Genomic DNA, 23,860 nt, shown 5'->3' with positions numbered 1-23,860 from the left:
CCCACTTGATTCTAGAGTTGGAATGTTCAGGTAATTAAATCAAACCTTCGTTTTCAATCAGACCTCTTTGTTCTCGGCCTTTGAAAGGTAAGATTAGAAACTATTGTATTATTCCCATAGATGGGGAGATATTAAATTGGTAAATATGGAAGTGTGATGAGTAGAGCCATTGGTTTGACTCTTTCAGGGTACAAAAAAACTTGTAAAGTTAGTGCTGGAATAGCCAAGGAGTAAAACTGGAGTGCTTCCTCATAGGCCTGGTGTAACTCCCTAACACTCCATATATTCACTGGGTGATAGTTCAACCTGCTATTGACTAAAGGTTTAATTGCACCTCAAGTCCTACTCTGAGACTTGGTTAAATAATTTAGGCCAAAGGAATGCTGCACTGTCAGAGATGCCGTCCTTCTGATTAAAGATTAACCCGAGGCCCCATATTCCTTTAGGATTGACGGCAAAGCTCCCTGGTACTGGAATTACCTGGGCATTTCCTGGGACATGATCTCGCGCCCACTGCTTCTCATGGCTTGGGAGAACTACACCTTTCAATTTCAAACCTCAGCAGCTTCCCTATCCAATTTGCACAATCAACCGATTTGAATGCAGAGAGGCTCCCAACCCATGTAGCATCAGCAGGTTTAGACCTCAAGTTGAGGGAAAAGGAAACTTGGGAAGGGGGGTGGGGGTGGTGGATATGTGTACGAGGGACTCAGCATTTCTTGCAGAGCTGAGGGCAGCAGCAGTAGCAACAAGTTGAGTGGGAGCAGCACTGAAGGGAGTAACTCTATACTTGGGGTAAATAGTGAATAGCAAGCGTTGTGCAGGGCCTGAAACCCCACGTTCAGTCACTGTGAAAGGGATGCCACCAGTGTGCTGGCAACTTTTCACAAAGCACGGTAGCACAGTGGTTAGCACTGCTGCTTCACAGCTCCAGGGTCCTGGGTTCGATTCCCGGCTCGGGTCACTGTCTGTGTGGAGTTTGCACATTCTCCTCGTGTCTGCGTGGGTTTCCTCCGGGTGCTCCGGTTTCCTCCCACACTCCAAAGCTGTGCGGGTTAGGTTGATTGGCCAGGTTAAAAAAAAAAATTGCCCCTTAGAGTCCTGGGATGTGTAGGTTAGAGGGATTAGTGGGTAAATATGTGGGGGTAGGGCCTGGGTGGGATTGTGGTCGGTGCAGACTCGATGGGCCGAATGGCCTCCTTCTGCACTGTATGGTTTCTATGATTTCTATGATTTCTATGGAGGAAGTCCTGGACTGAGCACCCTGCCTTTCTTTGGTGCAGGAATCCAGTTTCAGGTCAGAATTACAGGAACACAGCTCATCAGAACAAGGAGCCATAGAAAGTGTGCAATTAGTGAGAGTTTATTTGTCGAGGTGAATGTTAACTACAAATGCTTAACACCTGTGTCCGCGTTGTGGAATTAAAGCTTCTTGACCTTCCTAACCCTGCCGCTGTGTCTTGGTGCCACCCCAAAACAACGACAGCAGAGGTGGAGGCAGCCTACTTACTGTCTGTCACATCCTGTAGTTTGTGCTGACCTTGGCAGGCTTCCTCTGGAGGGCCGAGACTTGGGGGGCCCCAGCCTGCTTTTGGACCCTTGCAGCATGGCAGTGCCTCCTCAGCCTGCAGAACTGGAGCTGATGCACTCACAGGAAGAGGGGATTCAGCTGGATAGGACACTCCTGGAGTCACCTGGGTATGCACCAGCTGATCGTCCTCCCTATGGGTGCCCAAAGGCCCCTGGCTTCCACCTTGAGATAGAGGGGCAGTAGGAGTGAGCTTGAGAAGCGTCGCCATCCTCCGGCATTGGCACCGATGGATCCCAGCAAGTGCCCGCACAATGAAGTAAGTGTCCTGCAGCAGTGCAGGACAAAAGATTTGCATCAAGGTCACCACTGCGGCCGCCACCCTAGCTGTGTTAACTTTGTTGCGTTGGAGTGTTGGCGCAATCACCTCAGACATAAGACCAATGGACTCCTCCATGCAGCCTTTCAGAGATTCTTCTTCTGAATAGGACTCAGCAGATTTCTGGCCTCCAGCAATCCTCCAAGTGCCAGCACAATTAAGCACCCCTGCCTCTTCCTGCTGTGGCACTGAGGGTGTGATGTGCTCACCAGATTGTGACCCTGAGGCTACTCTAGAACTAAGTCCCACCGAGGTGTGTGTGTCCGTGCTGATGCGGGGTGTGGGTGAGCGCTGTGATGGTTCTTTGATATCGGGTCTGTGAATCCTTCCTCTGTGTTGCTGTCAGGGCTGGAGTCGAGGACCTGGCTGGTGGACTCCCTGAACAGCTTCCCAGATATGCCTGTGACAGAAAGGTGAGGTCATTAGCGCATGACAGAGACCTTTAGAAACAGGAGACATGACTCACAGCATTGTTGTCTGATGGATGATGCAGTGCTGGATCCTCACTTGGTTTATCGTCGCCAACCTCACCATCAGCACAGGGGCGGTCGATCTCCTCCTCGACCAGCTGAGTGGCTCTGTTCTCGAAGCCCATGGGGCCTTGAGTTCTTGCATTGCATCGCCTATCTGGGATCTTTCCCTCTTGTTATGTGCCAGCTTCTCCTGCATGGAAACAGATGGGAGGCAGTTTAAGCAGCATGCATGCCAGGGCAGATGATAAGGATGCCTGGCATGTATGTGTGGATGGTGAGTGGGACTAATGAGGTGATGAAGACATGACCCACAGGGGAGATGAAGATGTTTGTGGGAGAGTGAGTGGTAGTGCCTCTTGAGTTGGCTTCGATGGATCCCAGCATATGCCTGTGCCATGGAGTGCAGGTCCTGCAGCCATGTGCCAAAATTGGGAGAGCTGTCCCACAAACTAGTCCGTTACAATGTAACTAATGGCAACATGATGTGGTAGTCAGCTGACTAGGTAGAAATAGGAAGCAGGTGGGGATTGTGGGGAGCATCTGGAGCTCAGGTGGCTGTGTAATGAAGCGTCTTTATTTAACCTTTACTTTGTGAAGTATTTTTTTAAGCTTATTATTGCTTGCTACTGGAGGATTCTTACTGCAAATGAACATAGTCAAGCAACAGCCTGACATTGTCATACTCACCAAATTATACTGTGGAGTCCGAGGATAGTGGCAGGATGGATTGCTAGCTGACTTTGAGGCAGGAAGCAGAGGATGGGAAAGAAGGGTAGTTATTTAGAGTGGCAGAGAGTGAGAAGTGGTGTTCCAAAGGATCACTGCTGGGCCCATTTTTCTTCCCAACTTACATTAACAATTTGGACTCTGGAATTGAAAACATTTCTAAATTTGCGGATGATATCAAGCTGGGCAGAAATATCAATGCTAGGGAAGTCTTAACAAATTACAGGAGGGAATTTATAAACTTGCAAATAATGGACAAAATTCAACATATATAAGTGTGAGGTAATACATTTTGGTACGTGGAAAAGGCAAGTAATTAAAGGTGCAAGTCTTGATGGGGTAGAGGAATAATGGAATCTTGGAATATATAAACATCAATTACTAAAAGCTGTGCCACAGGTTAGGAAGACTATTGAGAAAAGCAAAACAAGCACCAGGTTTTGGCTGGGATTTTCCAGTTCCGCCCACCATGTGATCAGTAATTCCCACCCAAAGTCAACGGATCTTCGGCTGGTTCATCAAATTCTCCACTTCATCTGTGACAATTCCCACTATAGCCAGGCCAGGAAAATCCTGGCCTTCATTTCTAGAGGAATAGAATTGAAGGGTCAGAAAGTTATGCTGACCCTGAATTGAACCTTGAATAGTGCAGACCGTTCTGGTCACCATATTGTAAAAAGGATCTGGGGACACTGGCAGAGATTTATGTGTATGATGCCAGAAATGTCTGGGTATGCATATCAGGAAAGAGTTTGATAGGCTGGGTCACTTTAATCTTGAAAAAAGAGGGCTAAGAATGGCCTAATTAGAGGCCTTTAAAAATATGCTTTTGATAGAATGGATACAGAGGGAATCCTTTCTCTTGTGGGAAAGAGTATAACCAGAGGCCACCAATTTCAGATAGGCGCCAAGACATCCAATAATGAATTCAGGAGAAATGGTTCACCCAGGGACTGGTGGGAATGTGGAAATCACTGTCACATGGATTGGTTGAAGTGAATAGAAGTATTTAAGGGAAACAGGATCAGCATTTGTGGGAGATGGGAAGAGATAGTTAGGATGGTAGGTTTAGATGGAGAAAGGTGGATGGAGGCTCGAGTAAAGCATAAACACTAGCATAGGATCAGAGGAACACAGGGACGTAGGAATTAGGAGCAGGACTAGGCATATCCAGCCCTTTGAGCTTGCTCCACCATTCAATCAGATCATGGTTGATCTCTCCCTGGTCTCAAACCCACCTCCCCACCTGTTCCCATATCCCCTTATCCCTTTATTTTATTAGAAATATATCTATCTCCTTCTTGAAACCGTTTAATGATTCAGACTCCACCATGCAATGGGACAGTGAGTTCCACAAATTCACCACCTTCTACTCAACCAGTTGAGTAGTTGGGCTGAATGGCCTGTTTCTGTGCCATCTATACCATGCAATCCTAGGTTCTGTCAATATCCCAGATTCCTCCAACATTGCCTCCAGGTATGTCTCGCCCCACTGGCAGGACAGACCCAATGGAGGTGGCAGCATAGTCAGGAAGGAGTCTATATCTTTGACTCCAGACCCCCGACGTCTCATTACATTAGGCCAAATATGGGGCAAGGGAACCTCCAGCTAGGGCGGCACGGTGGCACAGTGGTTAGTACTGCAGCCTCACAGTGCCAGGGACCTGGGTTCAATTCCGGCCTAGGATCACTATCTGTGTGGAGTTTGTAGATTCTCCCTGTGTCTGCATGGCTTTCCTCCAGGTGCTCTGGTTTCTCCCACAGTCCAAAGATGTGCAGGTTAGGTTGAGTGGCCATGTTAAATTGACTCTAGTGTCAGGGGGATTAGCAGGGTAAATATGTGGGATTATGGGAATAGGGCCTGGGTGGGATTGTGGTCGGGTGCAGACTCGATGGGCCAAATGGCCTCCTTCTGCACTGTAGGAATTCTATGATTCTAATTGTCAGCTATCACTCTCCTCTGCTGGTGAATCTGTATTCTTCTATGTTGAGCAGCATTTGGAAGAAACATTGAGGGTAGCAAGGGCACAGAATGTACTTTGGTTAGGGGATTTCAATGGCTACATCACCAAAAGTGGCTCTGCCACCACAGCCAAGCTGAACAGACCTGTGGCAAGTGGTGAGGGAACTAACAGGAGGGAAAAACAACCTTGGCCTTTTTCCCACAAATCTACCTGAAGTAGATGTCATAGAGTCATAGTCATAGAGTCATAGAGGTTTACAGCATGGAAACAGGCCCTTCGGCCCAACTTGTCCATGCTGCTGGTTTTTTTAAAACCCCAAAGCTAGTCTCAATTGCCCGCATTTGGCCCATATCCTTCTATTCCCATCTTACCCATATAACTGTCTAAATGCTTTTTAAAAGACAGAATTGTACTCGCCTCTACTACTACCTCTGGCAGCTTGTTCCAGACACTCACCACCTTTTGTGTGAAAACATTGCCCTTCTGGACACTTTTGTATCTCTCCCCTCTCACCTTAAATCTATACCCTCTAGTTTTAGACTCCCCTACCTTTGGGAAAAGATATTGACTATCTAGATGATCTATGCCTCTCACTATTTTAGCAACCTCTATAAGATCACCCCTCAGCCTTCCACCTTCCAGAGAAAAAAGTCCCAGTCGATCCAGCCTCTCCTTATAACTCAAACCATCAAGTCCTGATAGCATCCTAGTAAACTTTTTCTGCACTCTTTCTAGTTTAATAATATCCTTTCTATAATAGGGTGACCAGAACAGTACACAGTATTCCAAGTGTGGCCTTACCAATGTCTTGTACAACTTCAACAAGATGTCCCAACTCCTGTATTCGATGTTCTGACCAATGAAACCAAGCATGCTGAATGCCTTCTTCACAACTCTGTCCATCTGTGACTCCACTTTCAAAGAGCTATGAACATGTACCACTCGATCTCTTTGTTCTGTAACTCTCCCCAATGCCCTATCATTAACTGAGTAAGTCCTGCCCTGGTTCAATCTACCAAAATGCATCACCTTTCATTTATCTAAATTAAACTCCATCTGCCATTCATCAGCCCACTGGCCCAATTGATCAAGGTCCCGTTGCAATCGGAGATAACATTCTTCACTGTCCACTATGCCACCAATCTTGGTGTCATCTGCAAACTTACTAACAATGCCTCCGATATTCTCATCCAAATCATTAGAATCATAGAATCATAGAATCCCTACAGTACAGAAGGAGGCTATTCGGCCCATCGAGTCTGCATCGACCACAATCCCACCCAGGCCCTACCCCCACATATTTACCCGCTAATCCCTCTAACCTACACATCTCAGGACTCTAAAGGGCAATTTTTAACCTGGCCAATCAACCTAACCCGCACATCTTTGGACTAATATAAATGGATTAATATAAATGACAAATAACAGCGGACCCAGCACCGATCCCTGAGGCACACCACTGGTCACAGGCCTCCAGTTTGAAAAATAACCCTCTACAACCACCCTCTGGCTTCTGTCATCAAGCCAATTTTGTATCCATTTAACTACCTCACCCTGGATCCCGTGAGATTTAACCTTATGCAACAACCTACCATGCAGTACCTTGTCAAAGGCCTTGCTGAAGTCCATGTGGACAACATCAACTGCACTGCCCTCATCTATCTTCTTGGTTACCCTTTCAAACAACTCAATCAAATTTGTGAGATATGATTTTCCACTCACAAAGCCATGCTGACTGTCCCTAATCAGTCCTTGCGTCTCTAAATGTCTGTAGATTCTGTCTCTCAAAATACCTTCAAACAACTTACCCACCACAGAGTGAGGCTCACTGGCCTGTAGTTCCCAGGCTTTTCCCTGCAGCCCTTTTTAAACAAAGCCACAACATTTGCCACCCTCCAATCTTCAAGTACCTCACCTGTGACTATCGATGATTCAAATATCTCTGCTAGGGGACCCGCTATTTCCTCCCTAGCCTCCCACAATGTCCTGGGATACACTTCATCAAGTCCCGGGGATTTATCTACCTTGATGCACTTTAAGACTTCTAGCACCTCCTTCTCTGTAATATGTACACTCCTCAAGACATCACTATTTATTTCCCCAAGTTCCCTAACATCCATGCTTTTCTCAACAGTAAATACTGATGAGAAATATTCATTTAGGATCTCACCCATCTCTTGTGGATCCGCACATAGATGACCTTGTTGATCCTTAAGAGGCCCTACTCTCTTCCTTGTTATTCTTTTGCCCTTTATGTATTTGTAGAAGCTCTTTGGATTCTCCTTTGCCTTATCTGCCAAAACAATCTCGTGTCCCCTTTTTGCCCTCCTGATTTCTCTCTTAACTGTACTCCTGTACCCCCTATACTCTTCAAGGGATTCACTTGATCCCAATTGCCTATGCATGTCATGTGCCTCCTTCTTTTTCTTGACCAGGGCCTCAATATCCCAAGTCATCCAGGGTTCCCGACTTCTGCCAGCCTTGCCCTTCACTCTAAGAGGAATGTGCTTACTTTGAACCCTGGTTGACACACTTTTGAAAGCCTCCTACTGACCAGACATCCTTTTGCCTTCCCACAGACTCCCCCAATTAACTTTTGAACGTTCCTGCCTGAAACCATCAAAATTGGCCTTGTCCCAATTTAGAATTTTAACTTTTGGGCCTATCATTCTCCATAGTTATCTTAAAACTAATAGAATTATGGTCACTGGTCCCAAAGTGATCCCTCACTAACACTTTTGTCACCTGCCCTTCCTTATTTCCCAAGAGGAGATCAAGTTTTGCCCCCTCTCTAGTCGGGCCATCCACATACTGAATGAGAAATTCATCCTGAATAGACTCAACAATTTTCTCTCCATCCAAGCCTTTAATACTATGGCTGTCCCAGTCAATGTTGGGAAAGTTAAAATCCCCTACTATTACCACCCTATTTTTCTTGGAGCTATCTGTAATCTCCTTACATATTTGCTCCTCAATTTCCCACTGACTATTTGGGGGCCTATAGTACAACCCTATCAAAGTGATTTCCCCCTTCTTATTTCTCAGTTCTACCCATATAGACTCAGTGGCTGAACCCTCAGATATATCCCCTCTCAGTACGGCCGTGATGTTTTCCCTAATCAAAAGTGCAACTCCCCTTCCTCTCTTACCTCCTGTTCTATCATAGCACCTGTACCCTGGAACATTGAGCTGCCAGTCCTGTCCCTCCCTTAGCTATGTTTCAGTAATTACTATAACATCCTAGTCCCACGTACTCATCCATGCCCTGAGTTCATCTGCCTTGCCCGTCATGCCTCTTGCATTGAAATAAATGCAGTTTAATCTGGACTTCCCTTGTTCTCCGTCTTGCTTTTGCCTGATCTGTCTGGTACTAGGATTACTGACACTGCCTTTACTACTTAATGTGTTCTCTTTAACTTCTGTGCTGTCCTCAACCTTCTCTTCTGTCTCCCTACTGCTTTAGGTCCCACCCCCCCTGCCAAACTAGTTTAAACCCTCTCGAGTGGTTTAAAATCTCCCCGTCAGGATGTTAGTCCCCCTCCAGTTCAGGTGTAACCTGTCCCTCTTGAACAGGTCACCCCTTCTCCAGAAAATCTAAATCCCTGTCCCCTGCACCAGCTCTCAAGCCAGGCATTCATCTGCTTAATCTTCCTATTCCTACTCTCACTCGCACGTAGCACTGGTAGCCGTCCAGAAATTACTACCTTTGAGGTCCTGCACTTTAGCCTTCTGTCTAACTCTCTATATTCACACTTCAGGACCTCATCCATGTCCATGGCAGTCTTGGTAGGAATGACCATTGGGCAGTTCTTGAGGAAACAAAGTCCTGTCTTCAGACTGAGGGCATCCTTCATGTGTTGGGTAACACCATCATTGTGCTAAATGGGATAGATTCAGAATAGATCTAGCAGCTGAACATTGTGAGGCACTGCAGGCCATCAATGGAATTGTTTCAAACACAAACTGTAACCTCACTACATGGCAAATCCATGACTCTAATATCACCATCAAATCAGAGAATCAACTCTGCTTCAAATGAGGAGTGTAGAAGAACATAGCAGAAGCTTTTTTGGACATACCTAAAAATGAGTTGCAAAATGAAGCTACAGCACAGGACTACATGCAAGCTGAACATTGAAAGTAGCAGACAGTAAGGGTAAGCAAACTGATAACCAACAGATCAGGTCAAAGCTTTATAGACTTGCCACATCCAATCAGGAATGTTGGTGGACAATTAAACAACATGGAGGAAGCTCCATGAATATCCCCATCCTCAATAATGATGGAGCTTTTGCAAACATCTTCAGCCTGAGGTATCAAGTGAATTGTACATCTTGGTTCCCCCTCCATTATATTTTAGTTATATTGTTAAGATACATTGTTTAATACTTTGAATATGATCTTGTTTGTCTCTCTTATGGGGACCTTGAATTGAATTCAATTGAAATTTGAATTTGGTTTTTGAAGCAAGCGAGGAATGCATTGGGGTTTGCCTGGTCCATTCTGAACATTGGCTTTGTAACTTTAAGGATGGAGTAAAAAAAATTATAAATAGGGGACAGCTGGGGCACCGGGGCAGAGAGGAAAGTTATGAAAAAGGTCAACAAACTCTCCTGATAAAGAAAAGATCTGTGTCTTGATTGTGACTTCACCAGTTGGCTTGGATCAGTTAACACCAACATCATAGATAGCAGTCTTCAACCAATTTAATTGATTCCATGTGATATCAATAAATAGCTGAGTATATTGCATCCAGTAGGGGGAGGTCTTGTGGTTTCATCCCTATGTCTGGGCCAGAAGCTTTAGGTTCAAGCACGGTTTCAGATGACTGTAGAAGGTACATGCTTAATGTAGCTAAACAGGTTGATTAACAGCCTGTAAATCCTTGCAATATGCATGGTGGAAGGTGTTAAAAGAGTAGGAGAGTTTCCTGATCAGCTAAACTGCAGAAAACAATGCAAACCATTGCAATCAAGCATAATCATGCACCAGACCAATGGAAGTTCATGGTTGCCAACACCCACTTAGGCATGGTACCCATGGGAGTTGGAGGACTGGATACAGCAAGGGCTATGGGCCCCAACATCTTGGAGAAGACTTTGGTGTAAACTCGTGCTCCAGAACTAGCAGCAGCCCTAGCCAAGCTGCTCCAGTATAATTACAACAGCTTACATTAATATAGCACCTTTAAAATAATGAAACATCCCAAGGTGCTTCGCAGGAGCATTATAAAACAAAGTATGACACTGAGCCACATAAGGTGATATGCCTCCAACCTTGTCCGTGGCTGAAATTCTCCAGTGTGGCTGCAGTGAATGGAGTTTTGGTTGAGTGTCAAATTCTTCATTCTCACTGGCAGCAGGGCAGGAACGGATAAGAGCAGACAATCCCACCCATTAGGCCTGATGACCAAAAACTTGGTCAAAGAGGAAGGTTTTAAGTAGTGTCTGAAAAGATGAAAGCGAAACACAGAGGTTTAGAGAGGGAATTCCAGAGCGTAAATCCTAAACAGCTAAAGACACGGGGTGGAATTTTCCAGCCACGCTTGTCTAAAAGATAAAAATTCCTGCCTGACTGTCAATGGGGGTTTCACGTTGTCTGCAACCCATCCGCTAAAATTCCAGCACCGGGCAGGATGGGAGAATTCTGGCCACGGTCGCAGATGGTGGAGCAATAATGATGAGGGATGCACAAGTGGCCAGATTTAGAGGAACACAGATATGATAGAGGGTGTGGAGTCAGAGGAGATTCTGGAGAAAAGGGAGGGAGGGAGGGAGGGGGGGAAAGGCCACGGAGAGATTTGAAAACAAGGATGAGAATTTTTAAATCAGGATGTTGCTCGACCGGGTGCCAGCAAACACTGGTGGCAAGGAAATGGGAAGTGCTGCAACTGAAAACACAGGCAGCAGAGTTTTGGATAACCTCAAGTTTACACCGATGTCCACCCAATAAAGTGAGCTAGTAACCGAGAGAGCACTTGTGTGTGTGGGTACAGTTATTTGGGGGTGCACAGTCTGATTGCAAAAGATTAATAGAGGCCAAAAGTTGGCAATTTGTGGGAGAAGAATCGTCTAAGTATTGGGTGAGTAGTGTCAAACGGAACTTCAGTTTTTGAATTTAATTTCGAACTTTTAAAAAATGGCAAAAGAAACTGGGCATTAGTAAACATACAACAGAGACTGCTGTCAGCGGGAGTTGAAAGTTCACCGTCAATCAGCTGCGTGTGATTGCCTGAATAGTGGGTAATTACTGTGAGTGGGAAGTTAAGTGAGCATTTGGCTCAAAAAAGGTGCATAAAAGTAAACAGTTATCAGCTGATTGCAGAGTGGTTGTAAATGGAGTATCGTAAATCAAGTGTTAAAATTGGAAATTTGGTATGAATGAGCGTTCAATGCAGAAGGTGCTACCTTTTGCCTTCTATGCTCCATGTTCTAGGTATGTGGTTAATTTAATCTAATTGTATCTTAAACTAGATCAAGTAATTAGTTCAAAAAAGCTTAAAAGATAAGCTGAGTTGATTCTGCGCACATACTTTGATGAAAACTGTTTTAAAAGTTTGTTAATTAAAGCTAGGTTAGTGTGGGTGGTGTTCCATTACAGTGGGAGTTGGTGGAGAATGTTACAATCTCAGATGACACATCCACAGTGAGATTCGAAGGAACTGCAGAGTTGTTGAACTGGAGTCTGAGTTAAGATACTGTGAGGTATCAGGAAGGAGGGAAGTTGATACAGGAGATAGTCATACTACTTGGATTAGGAAGTGTTATGGGGTCTGGTTTTAGTCTTCATAATGTGGAAATGCCGGCGTTCTACTGGGGTAAACACAGTAAGGAGTCTGACAGCACCAGGTTAAAGTCCAACAGGTTTATTACAGGTTTGCTACCAAATAAACCTGTTGGACTTTAATCTGGTGTTGTTAGACTCCTTACTTTAGTCTTCATAGACAGGGAAGTATGACTGATTGAGGCAGGTAAGGAAACTCCAGGTGTTCTTATTCAAAAGTATGTGGTTCTTGCAACCTGTTTGGATGAGGGCAAAGTCTGCAAAATGGATGAGCAAACTGACATTACAGGAGGTAATTTAAGTGGGAGGAGTGAAAGGAAATGCGGTCATGGTTAAGAAAATGTATAGTCAGGGGTAAAGTTCTTCTGCAACTGGGATTCTGGAAAGTCATTTTGCCTGTGCCAGGGTTAAGGACAAGACTTTGGACTGATCCATGTTGTGACCAATGACCTGGGTCGAATGGAGAAATTAAATTCTTCTCAGGAAGTTTGAGGAGCTCAGGTCCAAATTAACAAGGAGAATTTTAAAAGTAACACAGTTTTCCCTGTTTTACATTGCCATGCTTTATATTGTTTTACTTTAATGTCAGTATTTAATGTGGACTGCATTCTTGTTTAGTGTTGTAAGTTTTGTTTTAAATTTGTAGGGCTGAGTGATCCATTTTGGAGTGGCTTTTCACACTTTCTGACCCTTTTTCCCTTGCTGCTGACCCTTCAGTTAAGGACCTATCCGACTCCCTAATCCACTCTCTGTCACTGCCCTCCGGCTCCATTATCCACCCTCTCATTGGCGGCCAGTGAGCTTACTGCCTCTCCCTGACCCATCCCCTTGATGCTGACCCTCCAGGCTCATGATTTCTCACTCTCCTGACCGAACCCCTTGATACTGAGCCTCCCTCTCACCGATCGTCCCACTTCCTGACTCTTCCACTTGTTGCTTCCCCCTCCTGAAATCTTGCTGTGAGCCAGGGTTCGAGAAGTCAGCAGTGAGAGATAAAGGGAACAGCTTTGACTTGTAAGAGGCAAGTTCTACAAGTTGAAACTGCTCCTCCGACCTCTCTCCACACCTCTCCAGAGCCCTGACTCACAGCGGTGGTTCGGGAGAGTTGAGGATTGGTGAGGCAGAGGGTCAGATACTGGGAGCCAGAGAGTCAGTTAGGGCACAGCGGCCACATGCCTGGAGGGTCAGCAGAGAGGGAGGGCTAGAGAGAGTGGCAGCGGCTGCAAACTGAACCATGATCAAATTGGATAGCAGGGCAGGCTTGAAGGGCTGAATTGCCTATTCCTGCTCCTATTTTCTATGTTTCTATAGTGAAAAGGAGGATCAGGGAATGGGATGTGTGGTGATCAGGAGCTTTGAGAAACAGGATTGGCAGTGGGGAGCAGTAAATAGAAAATTATTGTATTTCTGTTAGATATTTAATTAATTTAATTTTTATTTTCAAAGGGTATATTTTGATGTTTTCTTTCTTGATGAGAATGGTCCTTCAGACCCTAACTACAACTTTTACATTAGTTTAAATGGAAAATCTGATTTGCTTGAAGTACTTTCACCAAAAGTTGCACTTTTCGGCAATGCAACTATAGCTTTCAGCGAGGACTGTAATTTCTAGACTACTACACGCAAATTGTATGGGATGAATTTAATGGCATGGCTGAGTGGTGTGGCAGGCAGGGGCTTTGATTCAGGGGTCATTGGCACCAGTCCTGAAGAGAAAGGGAGCTGTTCATTTGGGGCAGGCTTCACTTAAACCAGAATGGGACTCAATGTCATCGAAAATTGGATAACTAGAGTTGTAGATGGGGTTAGAAACTAAAATGTTTGGGGGTGGGCAGATGTGGGAGGGTTCAGGCAAAGGGAAATGTATAAATCTCAAGGGAAAAGCCAATGCCATTGAGTAGTGCAGTGATATGTGTAAAGAAGAGCAGAGTGTGAAAGGGAGAAACAAAGGGCGGAAATTTTCTGGCCCTTCCTGTTGCGGTGGCAGATTGGCTGAGTCACGCAAAACTCCGACATTGGCGGGACTGGAAGATCCACTGGAAAACATGCTGGGGTGGGTGGGGAGGGGGGGTGGTGCACATCGGCAGGACTGGAAGATCCACTGGAAAACACGATTGTTGCGGGGGGGGGGGGGGGGGGGTGGGGTAGTTGTATAGTTCCCTGTGGTGGACTGGGGGATGGGGTTGGCGGCACAGGGCGGGGGGTAGGGGTGTAAAATCCCCTGCGGTGGATTGGAAAATTCCAGCCGAACAGCCTGACAGTAGACAAGTAATAGGGGACATTTTGAAAATATATTTTATAATTTGGAACAATGAGAATTGAGGTTTATAGGATTGTTATTTTGGGACTGTAGATTTAGGGTATATGAAGGGGGTCATGTGACCATTTCTTCAATTTTCCTAACACATCTCTATCAAAGGAAGGCTTAGATTATTTTACTTGGAAGAATGTGCAGGATATTTAATTGGAGACCGAGGTAGCAGTTTGTGACTTTACAATGAGTGGACATTGAGTCTCCCACAATCCCAGAAAGATGTTGTTGATATCTGGTTGTAAACAGTGTTGCTAACTATCCATCTATTTCTAAGATGAAAGGGAGTTGAGGCCAAGGATGGCTAATTAGCATATGTACCTAGATACAAGGCCAATGTATTTCACACTGCCTTCTTTCTCCCATACATAACCCATATCCATGTTTTTTCACACAGCTTCCAAGACATGGCCGTGGTTGTGGATAATGGAACTGGAATGATCAAGGCTGGGTTTTCGGGGGACGATGCTCCGAGAGTTGTGTTTCCTTCTGTTGTGGGGATGCCTCAACCCCAGGTGCTCATAACTGATATACCTAAGAGAAAAATCTTAAATATCCTTCTGGCTGTTGGTGAAATAGATGATAGAGGTGAGAAAGGGAGGATAGAGGTGAGAGACACTGAACTGCCCTTTTGTTTCTTTCTATGTCCCTGAACCCTTGTTGCACAGCTTTTCCTACTTTAAAAAAAATCACTAAACCACTAGCCCCTTTGTAATCCATCTGTTCACTTCAAGGGTTGTAAAACCTCAGTAAAAATGCAGATTATACAAGCAGGGCCGCCAGACTTCCTGGCAGCAAAAGCACAAAAAAAACCTAAATCATACACAAACCATGTTCCACCTTTCTTAACATACAAATATAAATGAAACTTAACGTTAAATATTTTCCTAACGCAGACTATTGCTTGATTGGTATATGGGACAGCTGTCCCAACTTTGGCACCTGCTTAAAGATGTCAGTGGACAGGATTTTACAGGCTCAGTGTAACTTTGTCATGCACTGATTCAAAACCTAGGAATGAGAAGGATTAAAAAAGAGTGGAGAATTATAAATAGAATAGGCCAAGTAGGAGGATAAACAATAGAAAACGAAGGGGTAAATAATAGGCTTGTAAAAGGAGATGATGAATATGGGAGAATAAACAATAATGGTTTCTTTTTTTACTGTAGGATGCCATGGTCAGAACAGGTGTAAATGACCACTCTGTTGGTTATGAAGCCAGGGACAGACCAGACATTTGGATCCCCAAGTACCCGATCAAACATGGGATTGTAACAAACTGGGATGATGTGGAGAAGGTTTGGCAGCACACCTTCGACACTGAGCTGCGAGTTGACCCAGCAGAATATCCAATTTTCCTCACCGAGGTTCCTCTGAACCCCAAATCAAACCGAGAGAAGATGACGCAGGTGATGTTTGAGCATTTTGGCCCACCGGGGTTCTACGTTGCTCTTCCGGGTGTACTCTCCGTATATGCAAGTGGCCGTATCGGAGGCCTCGTGTTGGGAAGTGGTGACGGTGTGACCCATGCAATGTCAGTCAGTGATGGCTATATGGTCTCCAATAGCATTAGACGTCTAAACTTTGGTGGCAGGGAGCTAACGGACTACTTGTTGGAGAGTTTGATTCACCGTGGGTGCCACTTCAGCACGCCTGCTGAGAGAGTGGTTGCAGAAAACATCAAGGAGAAGCTTTGCTATGTGGCTCTTGATTACGACCAGGAGATGGTAACGTCTGCTGCTGCTTCCTCTCAGGACAAAAGCTATGAACTTCCTGATGGTCAAATTCTCGCCATCAAAAATGAGTGTTTCCAATGTCCAGAAGCTCTATTCCAACCTTCCTTCTTGGGAATGCCCTCTGCTGGCATCCATGAGACTGCCAATGACAGCATCAAGGCATGTGAAAGCTGCATCAGAAGTGATCTCTATGCAAATGTTGTTCTGGCTGGTGGATCGACCATGTTTCCAGGCATTGTCGATCGAATACAGAAAGAAATCACGGCCTTGGCTCCAAACACAATGAAGATTAAGATCATTGCGCCACCTGAAAGGAAGTATTCAGTGTGGATTGGTGGCTCCATCTTGGCTTCACTCTCCACCTTCCAGCAAATGTGGATCTCCAAGCCGGAGTATGAGGAGTCAGGGCCCTCCATAGTCCATCGCAAATGCTTTTGAAGTGATGTGGCAAGGTTACGGTTAAAATAGGGAGAGCATATTCAAAACAAGTTTAATGATATTATTAACCATAAATGACATAACATTAATCCTGGTTCCAGTTCTGAATTTCTATGCCTTGGCCTTGTTCCATCTACTTCTGGTGATTTTTACAAACATTGTTGACTGTTCCTAGCTGTAACAGACAGATGGTTAATGCTTTACTTTGCTTGAACAACCCTAGTCCCGAGTACCTGCAATTATATCAGTTGACCAGACTTTCCCAAGACCCCAAGGAACGATATGTGACAATCGCAAAGGATCATGGGATCTTGCAGCACGGAAAGAGGTCATTCAGCCCATAATGCCTGTGCTAGCTCTTTGAAAGAGCTGTCCAATTTAGTTCAATGCCTCAGTATTTTTCCCCACAACTCTCCAAATAATTCCTTTTCAAGCACATTCTCAGTTACCTCTTACAGCTTTCTACAGAATCTAATCACATCACACTTTCAGGTCGTGTATCCTCAATCTTAACCCTCTAATGTGAAGAAATTTCTACTTATTTCCATTTTAATTCTTTTTGCTAAACCTATGACCTCTGATTACCAACCAAATTTACCGAGGAAAGGGCACGCCTGACTTGACCTGCTAAGACCCCCTTTCTAATTCTGTAGGTCTCCCCTTAGTCTTCACAATTCCAGCTCCAATCTCTCCACAGAAGTAGACTCCCTCAGGTCCGACATAATCCTGGTAAACATCTTCTTTCCCTCTCCGGGAAGTTGACACATTTCCTGAAATGTGGCCTCTGAAATTGTACACAATCTTCCATGTAAGGCCGATTCAGAGACTTTTTCAGTGTGTGCTCATTCATTTAAAAAAAAGAAAAGTCAAGCATCCCATATCTTTTCCCAAGTGCCTTTATTGAGTTGCTATGCCAGAGTCAAAATATTTTTACTCCCCAGTTCCAAATTTTCATGTACGTCTCTCAAAGTAATACCCTGTTAAATTGTACTTTACCTCCATGTTACATTGCTTCACATGTTCCTGCATTAAATGGCACCTGCCTGCTTACTTCACCAGTTTATAAATCTGCTATTATACGGTTTACAAAACTTGGCAATGTATTAAGTAGTATCATCTGTGAGCTTCGCATTTGTCCTTCCTACACAAAAGTCAAGGTCATTTATGCAAAACAATGGTCCTAATATGGACCCCTGGAGAATCCCTCTGCAAAATCCTCTCTAGTCAGAAAAACATCCAGTCATCATTACTCTCTGCCTCATATATTCTTTCACTAATTTCATACTCAAGTTACCAAGATCTCTTTAATGCCGTGTTTCTATTTTCCACAAATACTCTTTAAAAGTCCATATACACAATGCCTACTATACTATCTTCATCGAACCGCTCTGTTAAATCACCAAAAGACTGAATCAGATTTGCCATACTTTATTTGTCTTTAAACTTGATTTGGCTGCTGCTGCTGACTATCTCATGATGCTCCAAGTGAGAATTCATTTTGTTCTTGGCAATGGGACTACCAGCTTCCTATGACTCACATTAAATTGGCCTTTAATGACCAGGTTTATCCCTGGCCAAATGCACTGCCTTCCAGATTGTCACAATGATGGACACAGTGCAGTGTTATCCTCTATCCAGAGAGTTTCAAACATCTCCTCCTGTCATTATGCTATGCAATTGTTTTTGAAATTATTCTGGGATTTCTTGGGAATTCTATTCTTGATCACACTGCATGGAGAATTACTTATTCAATCCTGAAGCCACCATTTACTTGTTGGAACTTGCGTCAACTAGTTCTGCTTTTAAAGCAATTTACTGGGTCAACTGTTCATAATCCAACAAACCTCTCAGATGTCCTCTGTTAAGGAAGAAAATCTTCTGAGTCTTTCTTTATAACACAGAGCTCTGATGCTGGTGGGTCAGCATCGGGCACCTCTTTGCACTGATCTTACTTTCTTGACCATTGCTAGACTCAGTATTCAAAGTAGAGCCTGGTGGACCTTGGCTATGAGTTCCTTCCATTTTTGAACTTTTATTAACTTATCGGCTTTACAGTGGTTGGGCTGTTCAACTTTGAGTCTCCTTAGCCTCCTGGGACTCCTTCAGCTCCACCTTTGACTTTACCACACTGCCCCTGGGCTGATGGCTTCTCGATTCCTTCCACTTAATGCAATAAAAAGTCTATCAGAGACTGAAATGTTAATTTGATCAAATTTTGTCTAAAAGGAGCAAGCTCAAATTGTAACTCTGTAGCAATTACTATGTGATAACCCTCCACCCTCTTAAATGATGGTTATATTTACAAGCATGTATCAAATCAGGCCAGCTGATTAGTGTCACCTTGGCAATAAAAACACCACCAGTGGGAAAGGCGAATGTAGATAAGGTATCGTTATTAAATTTCATCTGGTATTGTTCTGCGGATTTGTGTACCTTGTCCAACTCAGTCTGTACTTTTTGAGCTGTGAGTTAGCAAAGCGTCATTTTTACCTTTTTTTGAGTTGCTGGATCCAGGTCATGCATGTAAGTTAAAAACGCTGAGATGTAACATACCTCACACATACTCCCAGCAACTCCACACCCAGGAGGCAAAACAGTTTCACCTGACATAGATTAATCTTTTCAGGAAAGGGGCAGGAAAAATGACCCAAAAACACAGTTGGCATTATGGCTATGTGTCCAGGTTTCAGAAATAGGTTCATTATTAAAGGCAGACACAGTTTCCCCACAGCTGTCATGAAAATTAATTGTTGTGGAGAAAAACAGCCACTCTGGAGTCTGTGAGATCCAATAAGTAAAAATCTTTATTCAAGCATGCCTAGGAGAAACTCCTGAGTCAGCCAAGAATGACAAGTATCCCATCATGCCCCTTGAGTCAACTCTAAGGTTATTAATGCATATACTGTGTGTGTGTCCGTCCTGCTAGGTTGAGCCTTCCAGTACACAACCTTAACCAAAGCCAGCAAGATGGCAGTGGAAAGACATAAGATGGTGTACTGTGGGGTTGTTATCCTTTTGAAAGAGGAGCAGGTTGAATGGCAGCTGGATCGGGTTATGAGCTGAACCAGGACTCTCGGACGATGGACATCACGTTGCTTCTGAACAAGGGGAGGCAGTGATGTAGTGGTATTGTCGCTGGATTAATAATCCAGCGATCCAGGGTAATGTTCTGGGGAGATAATAAAAATCTGGAATTAAAAGTCTCAGGATGACCATGAAACCATTGTCAATTGTCGTAAAAATCCATCTGGTTCACTAATGTCCTTTTAGGGAAGGAACTCTGCAGTTGTTACCCAGTCTGGCCGACATGTGACTCCAGATCCACAGCAATGTGGTTGACTCTTAAATGACCTCGCAGGTCACTCGGTTCAAGGGCAATTAGGGATGAGCAAACCCACTCAGTGACTCCCAAATCCCGTGACTGAATTAAGAATGGAGCCTAGTAGTGCCAAATGTGCCTGAGAATCTGCCAGGCCACACTGCTGTATTGAATGGTAGCAAGTGGGTTAGAGGTAGCCTGCTTGAAGGTTGCCAGAAACAAGTAATACACTGGTTCGTTATTCCAACCATCTCGATGTAATCTATTGGTCCTGAAAATCTAGTTAGTGCGCCCTCTCATCTTGACTCCAGCAAGATTGCAGCAGAATGGGCTGCAGAACTAATTTAGACTAGACTTGGTCACGCCTGGTGGCAAATCTTTTGGGCACACAGCCTCTGCTCACCCCTTTACAAAACCATTGTCTCAGAGTGAAGAGAACAGCTGTAGGGAATTCCTATGCTTTGGGCCTTCAGAGAGACCTGGAGTATATTTAGTGTGGGTATACCCGCATAGACAATGTGCATCCCGTAGTTGATAGTATCTGTACCAGGTTGGGTCTCGAGATATCAAATTTCTTTTAACAGAAGCAGCTATATTTTGTGGGGGGTGAGGTGAGGGAAGTTTAATTTTGAAGTTAATTTTGGGACCCTTGCACACAGTTACATAGGCTGTGTGGACCATTGTCATCGACTGATTCTCAATTTGAGGGTGATGTTGACTCAGGGCTGCACGATTCTGCAATGGGTCTTCAAGTAACTGAACCGGTTGCTTGTCGACCCACAGATGTTTGGGCACATGAGGTAATGGGATTTGGAGTGCAGGATTTGCTGGGTGGGTCGGATATGTCCTTCACCTGCAGAAGGCTTTGAAATCACAGGATCCCCGCCTGTTAGTTCAGGTGAACTAACCTCCACTCACCTGATGAAGGGGCAGCACTCCGAAAGCTCATGATTCCAAATAAACCTGTTGGACTTTAACCTAGTGTTGTGAAACTTCTTACAGTGCCTGCCCCAGTCCAACGCTGGCATCTCCACATCATCCAGAATGAACACAAGGTAAATATGAATTAACAGGCAAACTGGTCAAACACAAAGCACAAACTTCACACTAAATACCAAGACAGATACCATAAATTTTCTCAGCCACCCACCCAGACTTCAGTATTCACTGAGAGTCCAAATAATCATTCAAATTTTGTTTTCCTCACCTGGGATTTTACCTCTCTCTGTTGAGGATACAGCCTCTGGTTTCTCTTTAACAGCAGCTCCACTCAGCCTGGAGGCCCTCCCCTTGCTTTTGCCAGCAATGGGTTGTCAGGTAACAGGCCTCAAACTCGATGTCCCAACAACGGCAGCTCACCTCCAAGCTGCTCAATCTCTTTTGAGTCAGTGTCCCGCTGAGTTTACAAGGCTGCACCCCAGCATCTAATCACTGACATGATCCCAGCTCCCAAGCTACACCAAGCAGACAACTGCTGCTCACGGGCTCTTACGTGTCCTAACTCTCTCAGCTTCACGGAGCAGTCGTTTCCCCGTGGACCTTCTGCTCTGCCTGGGCTCCCAGCTGTACTAAACAGACAAGCGTGTCAGCTTCACTTAGCTGACAACTGCTCCTCGAGGGCTATCTGTCATGCCCCGGTGCCCTAACGGCACTGAACAAACATCTGCCCAGACTTTGTCCTCCTGCAGCTGCTCTGAGACTCGTGTTGCTAACCTCCTGCTTCTTCTGCCGCAGTGTAATCTTTTTATGTGGCCTCTCTGTGTCTCTCTCTCTCTTCATGCTGCACACCCAGTCTTGTGGTCGTGTTTTCACACGGCACACCGGGTCATGTGAGCGAACTTTTCGTGCCATCTCTCCAAGTCCTGTGGCTGGGCTTCTAGAGCATTCTTGAACATGCACGGCCTGTCTCCCTGCTGCTCTCTGTTTGTGCTGGAGCGCCAGGCATGCTGGGAGCTCGAGCCCCCTGCTCAGAAATCACCCAGATCAACTTAAAATAATATACATTCCCCCACAACGCACAAAAACACAGACCTGGGATAGAAAATATACAACACTTCCTAATATCACTCTTGAATTGGTCAGTGTCTTATTTTAAGAGAGTGCCACTTCACTCTGATTTCCATATCAGAAGAAATAGTTTTTCTGCATGTGTGGTATCTGATTTTTCTTTTTTAAAAATTCATTCATGGCACAGGGGCGTCACTGGCTGGCCAGCATTTATTGCCCATCCCTAGTTGCCCCTGAACTGAGTGTCTTGCTCGGCCATTTCAGAGGGCAGTTAAGAGTCAACCACATTGCTGTGGCTCTGGAGTCACGTGTAGGCCACACAAGGTATGGACGACAGATTTCCTTCCCTAAAGGACATCAGTGAATCAGATGGGTTTTTCCAACAATCAACAATGGTTTCATGGTCATCAGTTGATTCTTAATTCCAGCTATTTTTTTATTGAATTCAAATTCCACCATCTGCCGTGGTGGGATTTGAACCCGGATCCCCTGAACATTAATTGAGTTTCTGGATTCATAGTCTAGCAATAATACCACTGGGCCATTGCCTCCCCTGATTGAATCATTTTATCATTATAAATTTCCCATCAGGGGTCGCTCAGCTCCTGATCTCATTGCAGCGGGAATAGGGCCTGGGCGGGATGTGGTCGGTGCAGACTCGATGGGCCGAATGGCCTCCTTCTGCACTTTAGGGTTTCTATCTATGAACAGTTCTGGTAAAAGAGCTGAACTCCAGAGGTGAGGGTGACTGCCCTTGACTTCAGGATAGCACTTGACCGAGTATAGCATCAAGCAGCCCTAACAAAACTGAAGTCAATGGGAATTTGGAAAAATCTCCATGGATTGAAGTCGTACATGAAAGATAATTGTGTGTGGAGATCAATCGCTTCAGTCCCTGGACATCATTGCAGGAGTTCATCAGGTTAGTGTACGAGGCCCAACTATCTTCAGCTGCTTCATCAATGACCTTCCTTCCATCATTAGGTCAGAGGTGGGGATATTCATTGACGATTGCACAATATTCTGTTCCATTCGCAATTCTTCCAGTAATGAAGCAGTCTGTGCCCACATGAAGCAAGATGTAGTCAACATTCAGGCTTGGGATGCTAAGTGGCAAGTAACATTCACAAATGCCAGGCAATGACCATAATTGTTACGATCCCCATGGTGACTGGTCATATCTCAGACTCCATGAACAACACTGAAAGTCACTGGTTGAATGCAAGGATCCCATCGTTTAATCCACCAGAAATTAAAAGCAAAATACTGCAGATGCTGGAGATCCGAAATAAAAACAAAAAATGCTGGAAAAACTCAGCTGTGGAGAGAGAGAGAGAGAAACAGGGTTAACATTTCAAGTCCAATATAACTCCTCTTCGGAATCAAGACTTATCTGAAGAAGAGTCATATTGGACTCAAAACAATTATCCTAAAAAATTTCTAAGTGCCATAACAATGAGAAAACAGGGGTGATTCAAGGCGGTCTTTTCAATGTGTGCCATACCACGTTCCTCCGACACTCAGTGCGCTTCCGTCCATCGTAAGGTCAGAAGTGGAGATGTTTGCTGATGATTGCACAATGTTCAGCACCGTTTATGATTTCTCATACTGGAACAGCCCTGCCGGAATTTTACCAGCATGCCCGCCCTGGAATTGGGGTGGGCAAGGCTCGCAGAACGGTGTTCTCCATTGGCCTTGGGTGGGATCTTACGAGCCTCGGGCAGGCGAGGCGGTAAAATTCCGGCACCCATGTCCAAATGCAACAAGACCTGGACAATATCCTGGCTTGGGCTGACAAGTGGCAAGTAAAATTTTTGCCACAAAAATGCCAGGCAATGACCATCTTCAACAAGAGCGAATCTAACCATTGTCCTTTGACATTTAATTTCCTGTGCATGCACAGTTTGTGGCTCCGATTGAGCTGCAGGCTGTCCGGTGAAATAGGCCCCGCCCACTGCCTCTTGCAGCTAGAAACAGTCTAGCCCAAAATTTCAAAGACTGAGCGCATAAGATAGGGCATGAAAACTCAGCCAAAAAATGGATCAGAAGCTCTCCCGTTTTCACGCTAGCTGGACATTTGGGGCAGAATTTTATGAGATTTTTTCTATGACTTCAGATATTCCTTGGGTGGAAAAACATTGGCATAATTTCTCAACTATAGTGTGTAATGTCGGAGACTTCACCTCAAACGCTTCC

At 44.8% G+C, this 23,860-nt stretch overlaps 1 protein-coding gene across 2 annotated transcripts; it reads left to right on the top strand.

Annotated features, from left to right (window-relative positions):
* On the top strand, positions 1–18,712 carry LOC144495638 (actin-2-like). Of its 2 annotated transcripts, none has more exons than XM_078215883.1 (3): positions 1–87; positions 14,562–14,679; positions 15,334–18,711. In XM_078215883.1, the coding sequence occupies exons 2-3, from the start codon at positions 14,572–14,574 to the stop codon at positions 16,336–16,338; spliced, it is 1,113 nt and encodes a 370-aa protein (XP_078072009.1). In that variant the 5' UTR covers positions 1–87; positions 14,562–14,571; the 3' UTR covers positions 16,339–18,711. The 2 variants fall into 2 exon arrangements, with proteins under 2 accessions (XP_078072009.1, XP_078072008.1); XM_078215882.1 differs by lacking the exon at positions 1–87 and adding an exon at positions 10,971–11,152 and having other exon boundaries at positions 15,334–18,712.
* Positions 18,713–23,860: the final 5,148 nt, after the last annotated feature.

The sequence above is a fragment of the Mustelus asterias genome, chromosome 7 (assembly GCF_964213995.1).
Source record: "Mustelus asterias chromosome 7, sMusAst1.hap1.1, whole genome shotgun sequence".
In the NCBI taxonomy this organism is placed as follows: Eukaryota; Metazoa; Chordata; class Chondrichthyes; order Carcharhiniformes; family Triakidae; genus Mustelus; species Mustelus asterias.
Note: the sequence above shows the minus strand (reverse complement) of the source record. Positions and strands in the feature narration are given on the sequence as shown.

Coding starts and splice junctions, on each gene's coding strand:
- LOC144495638 (XM_078215882.1), top strand. CDS start 14,572: ATGGCCGTGGTTGTGGATAATGGAACTGGAATGATCAAGGCTGGGTTT. Junction 14,680..15,333: donor TGGGGATGCCTCAACCCCAG/GTGCTCATAACT, acceptor TTTTTACTGTAG/GATGCCATGGTCAGAACAGG.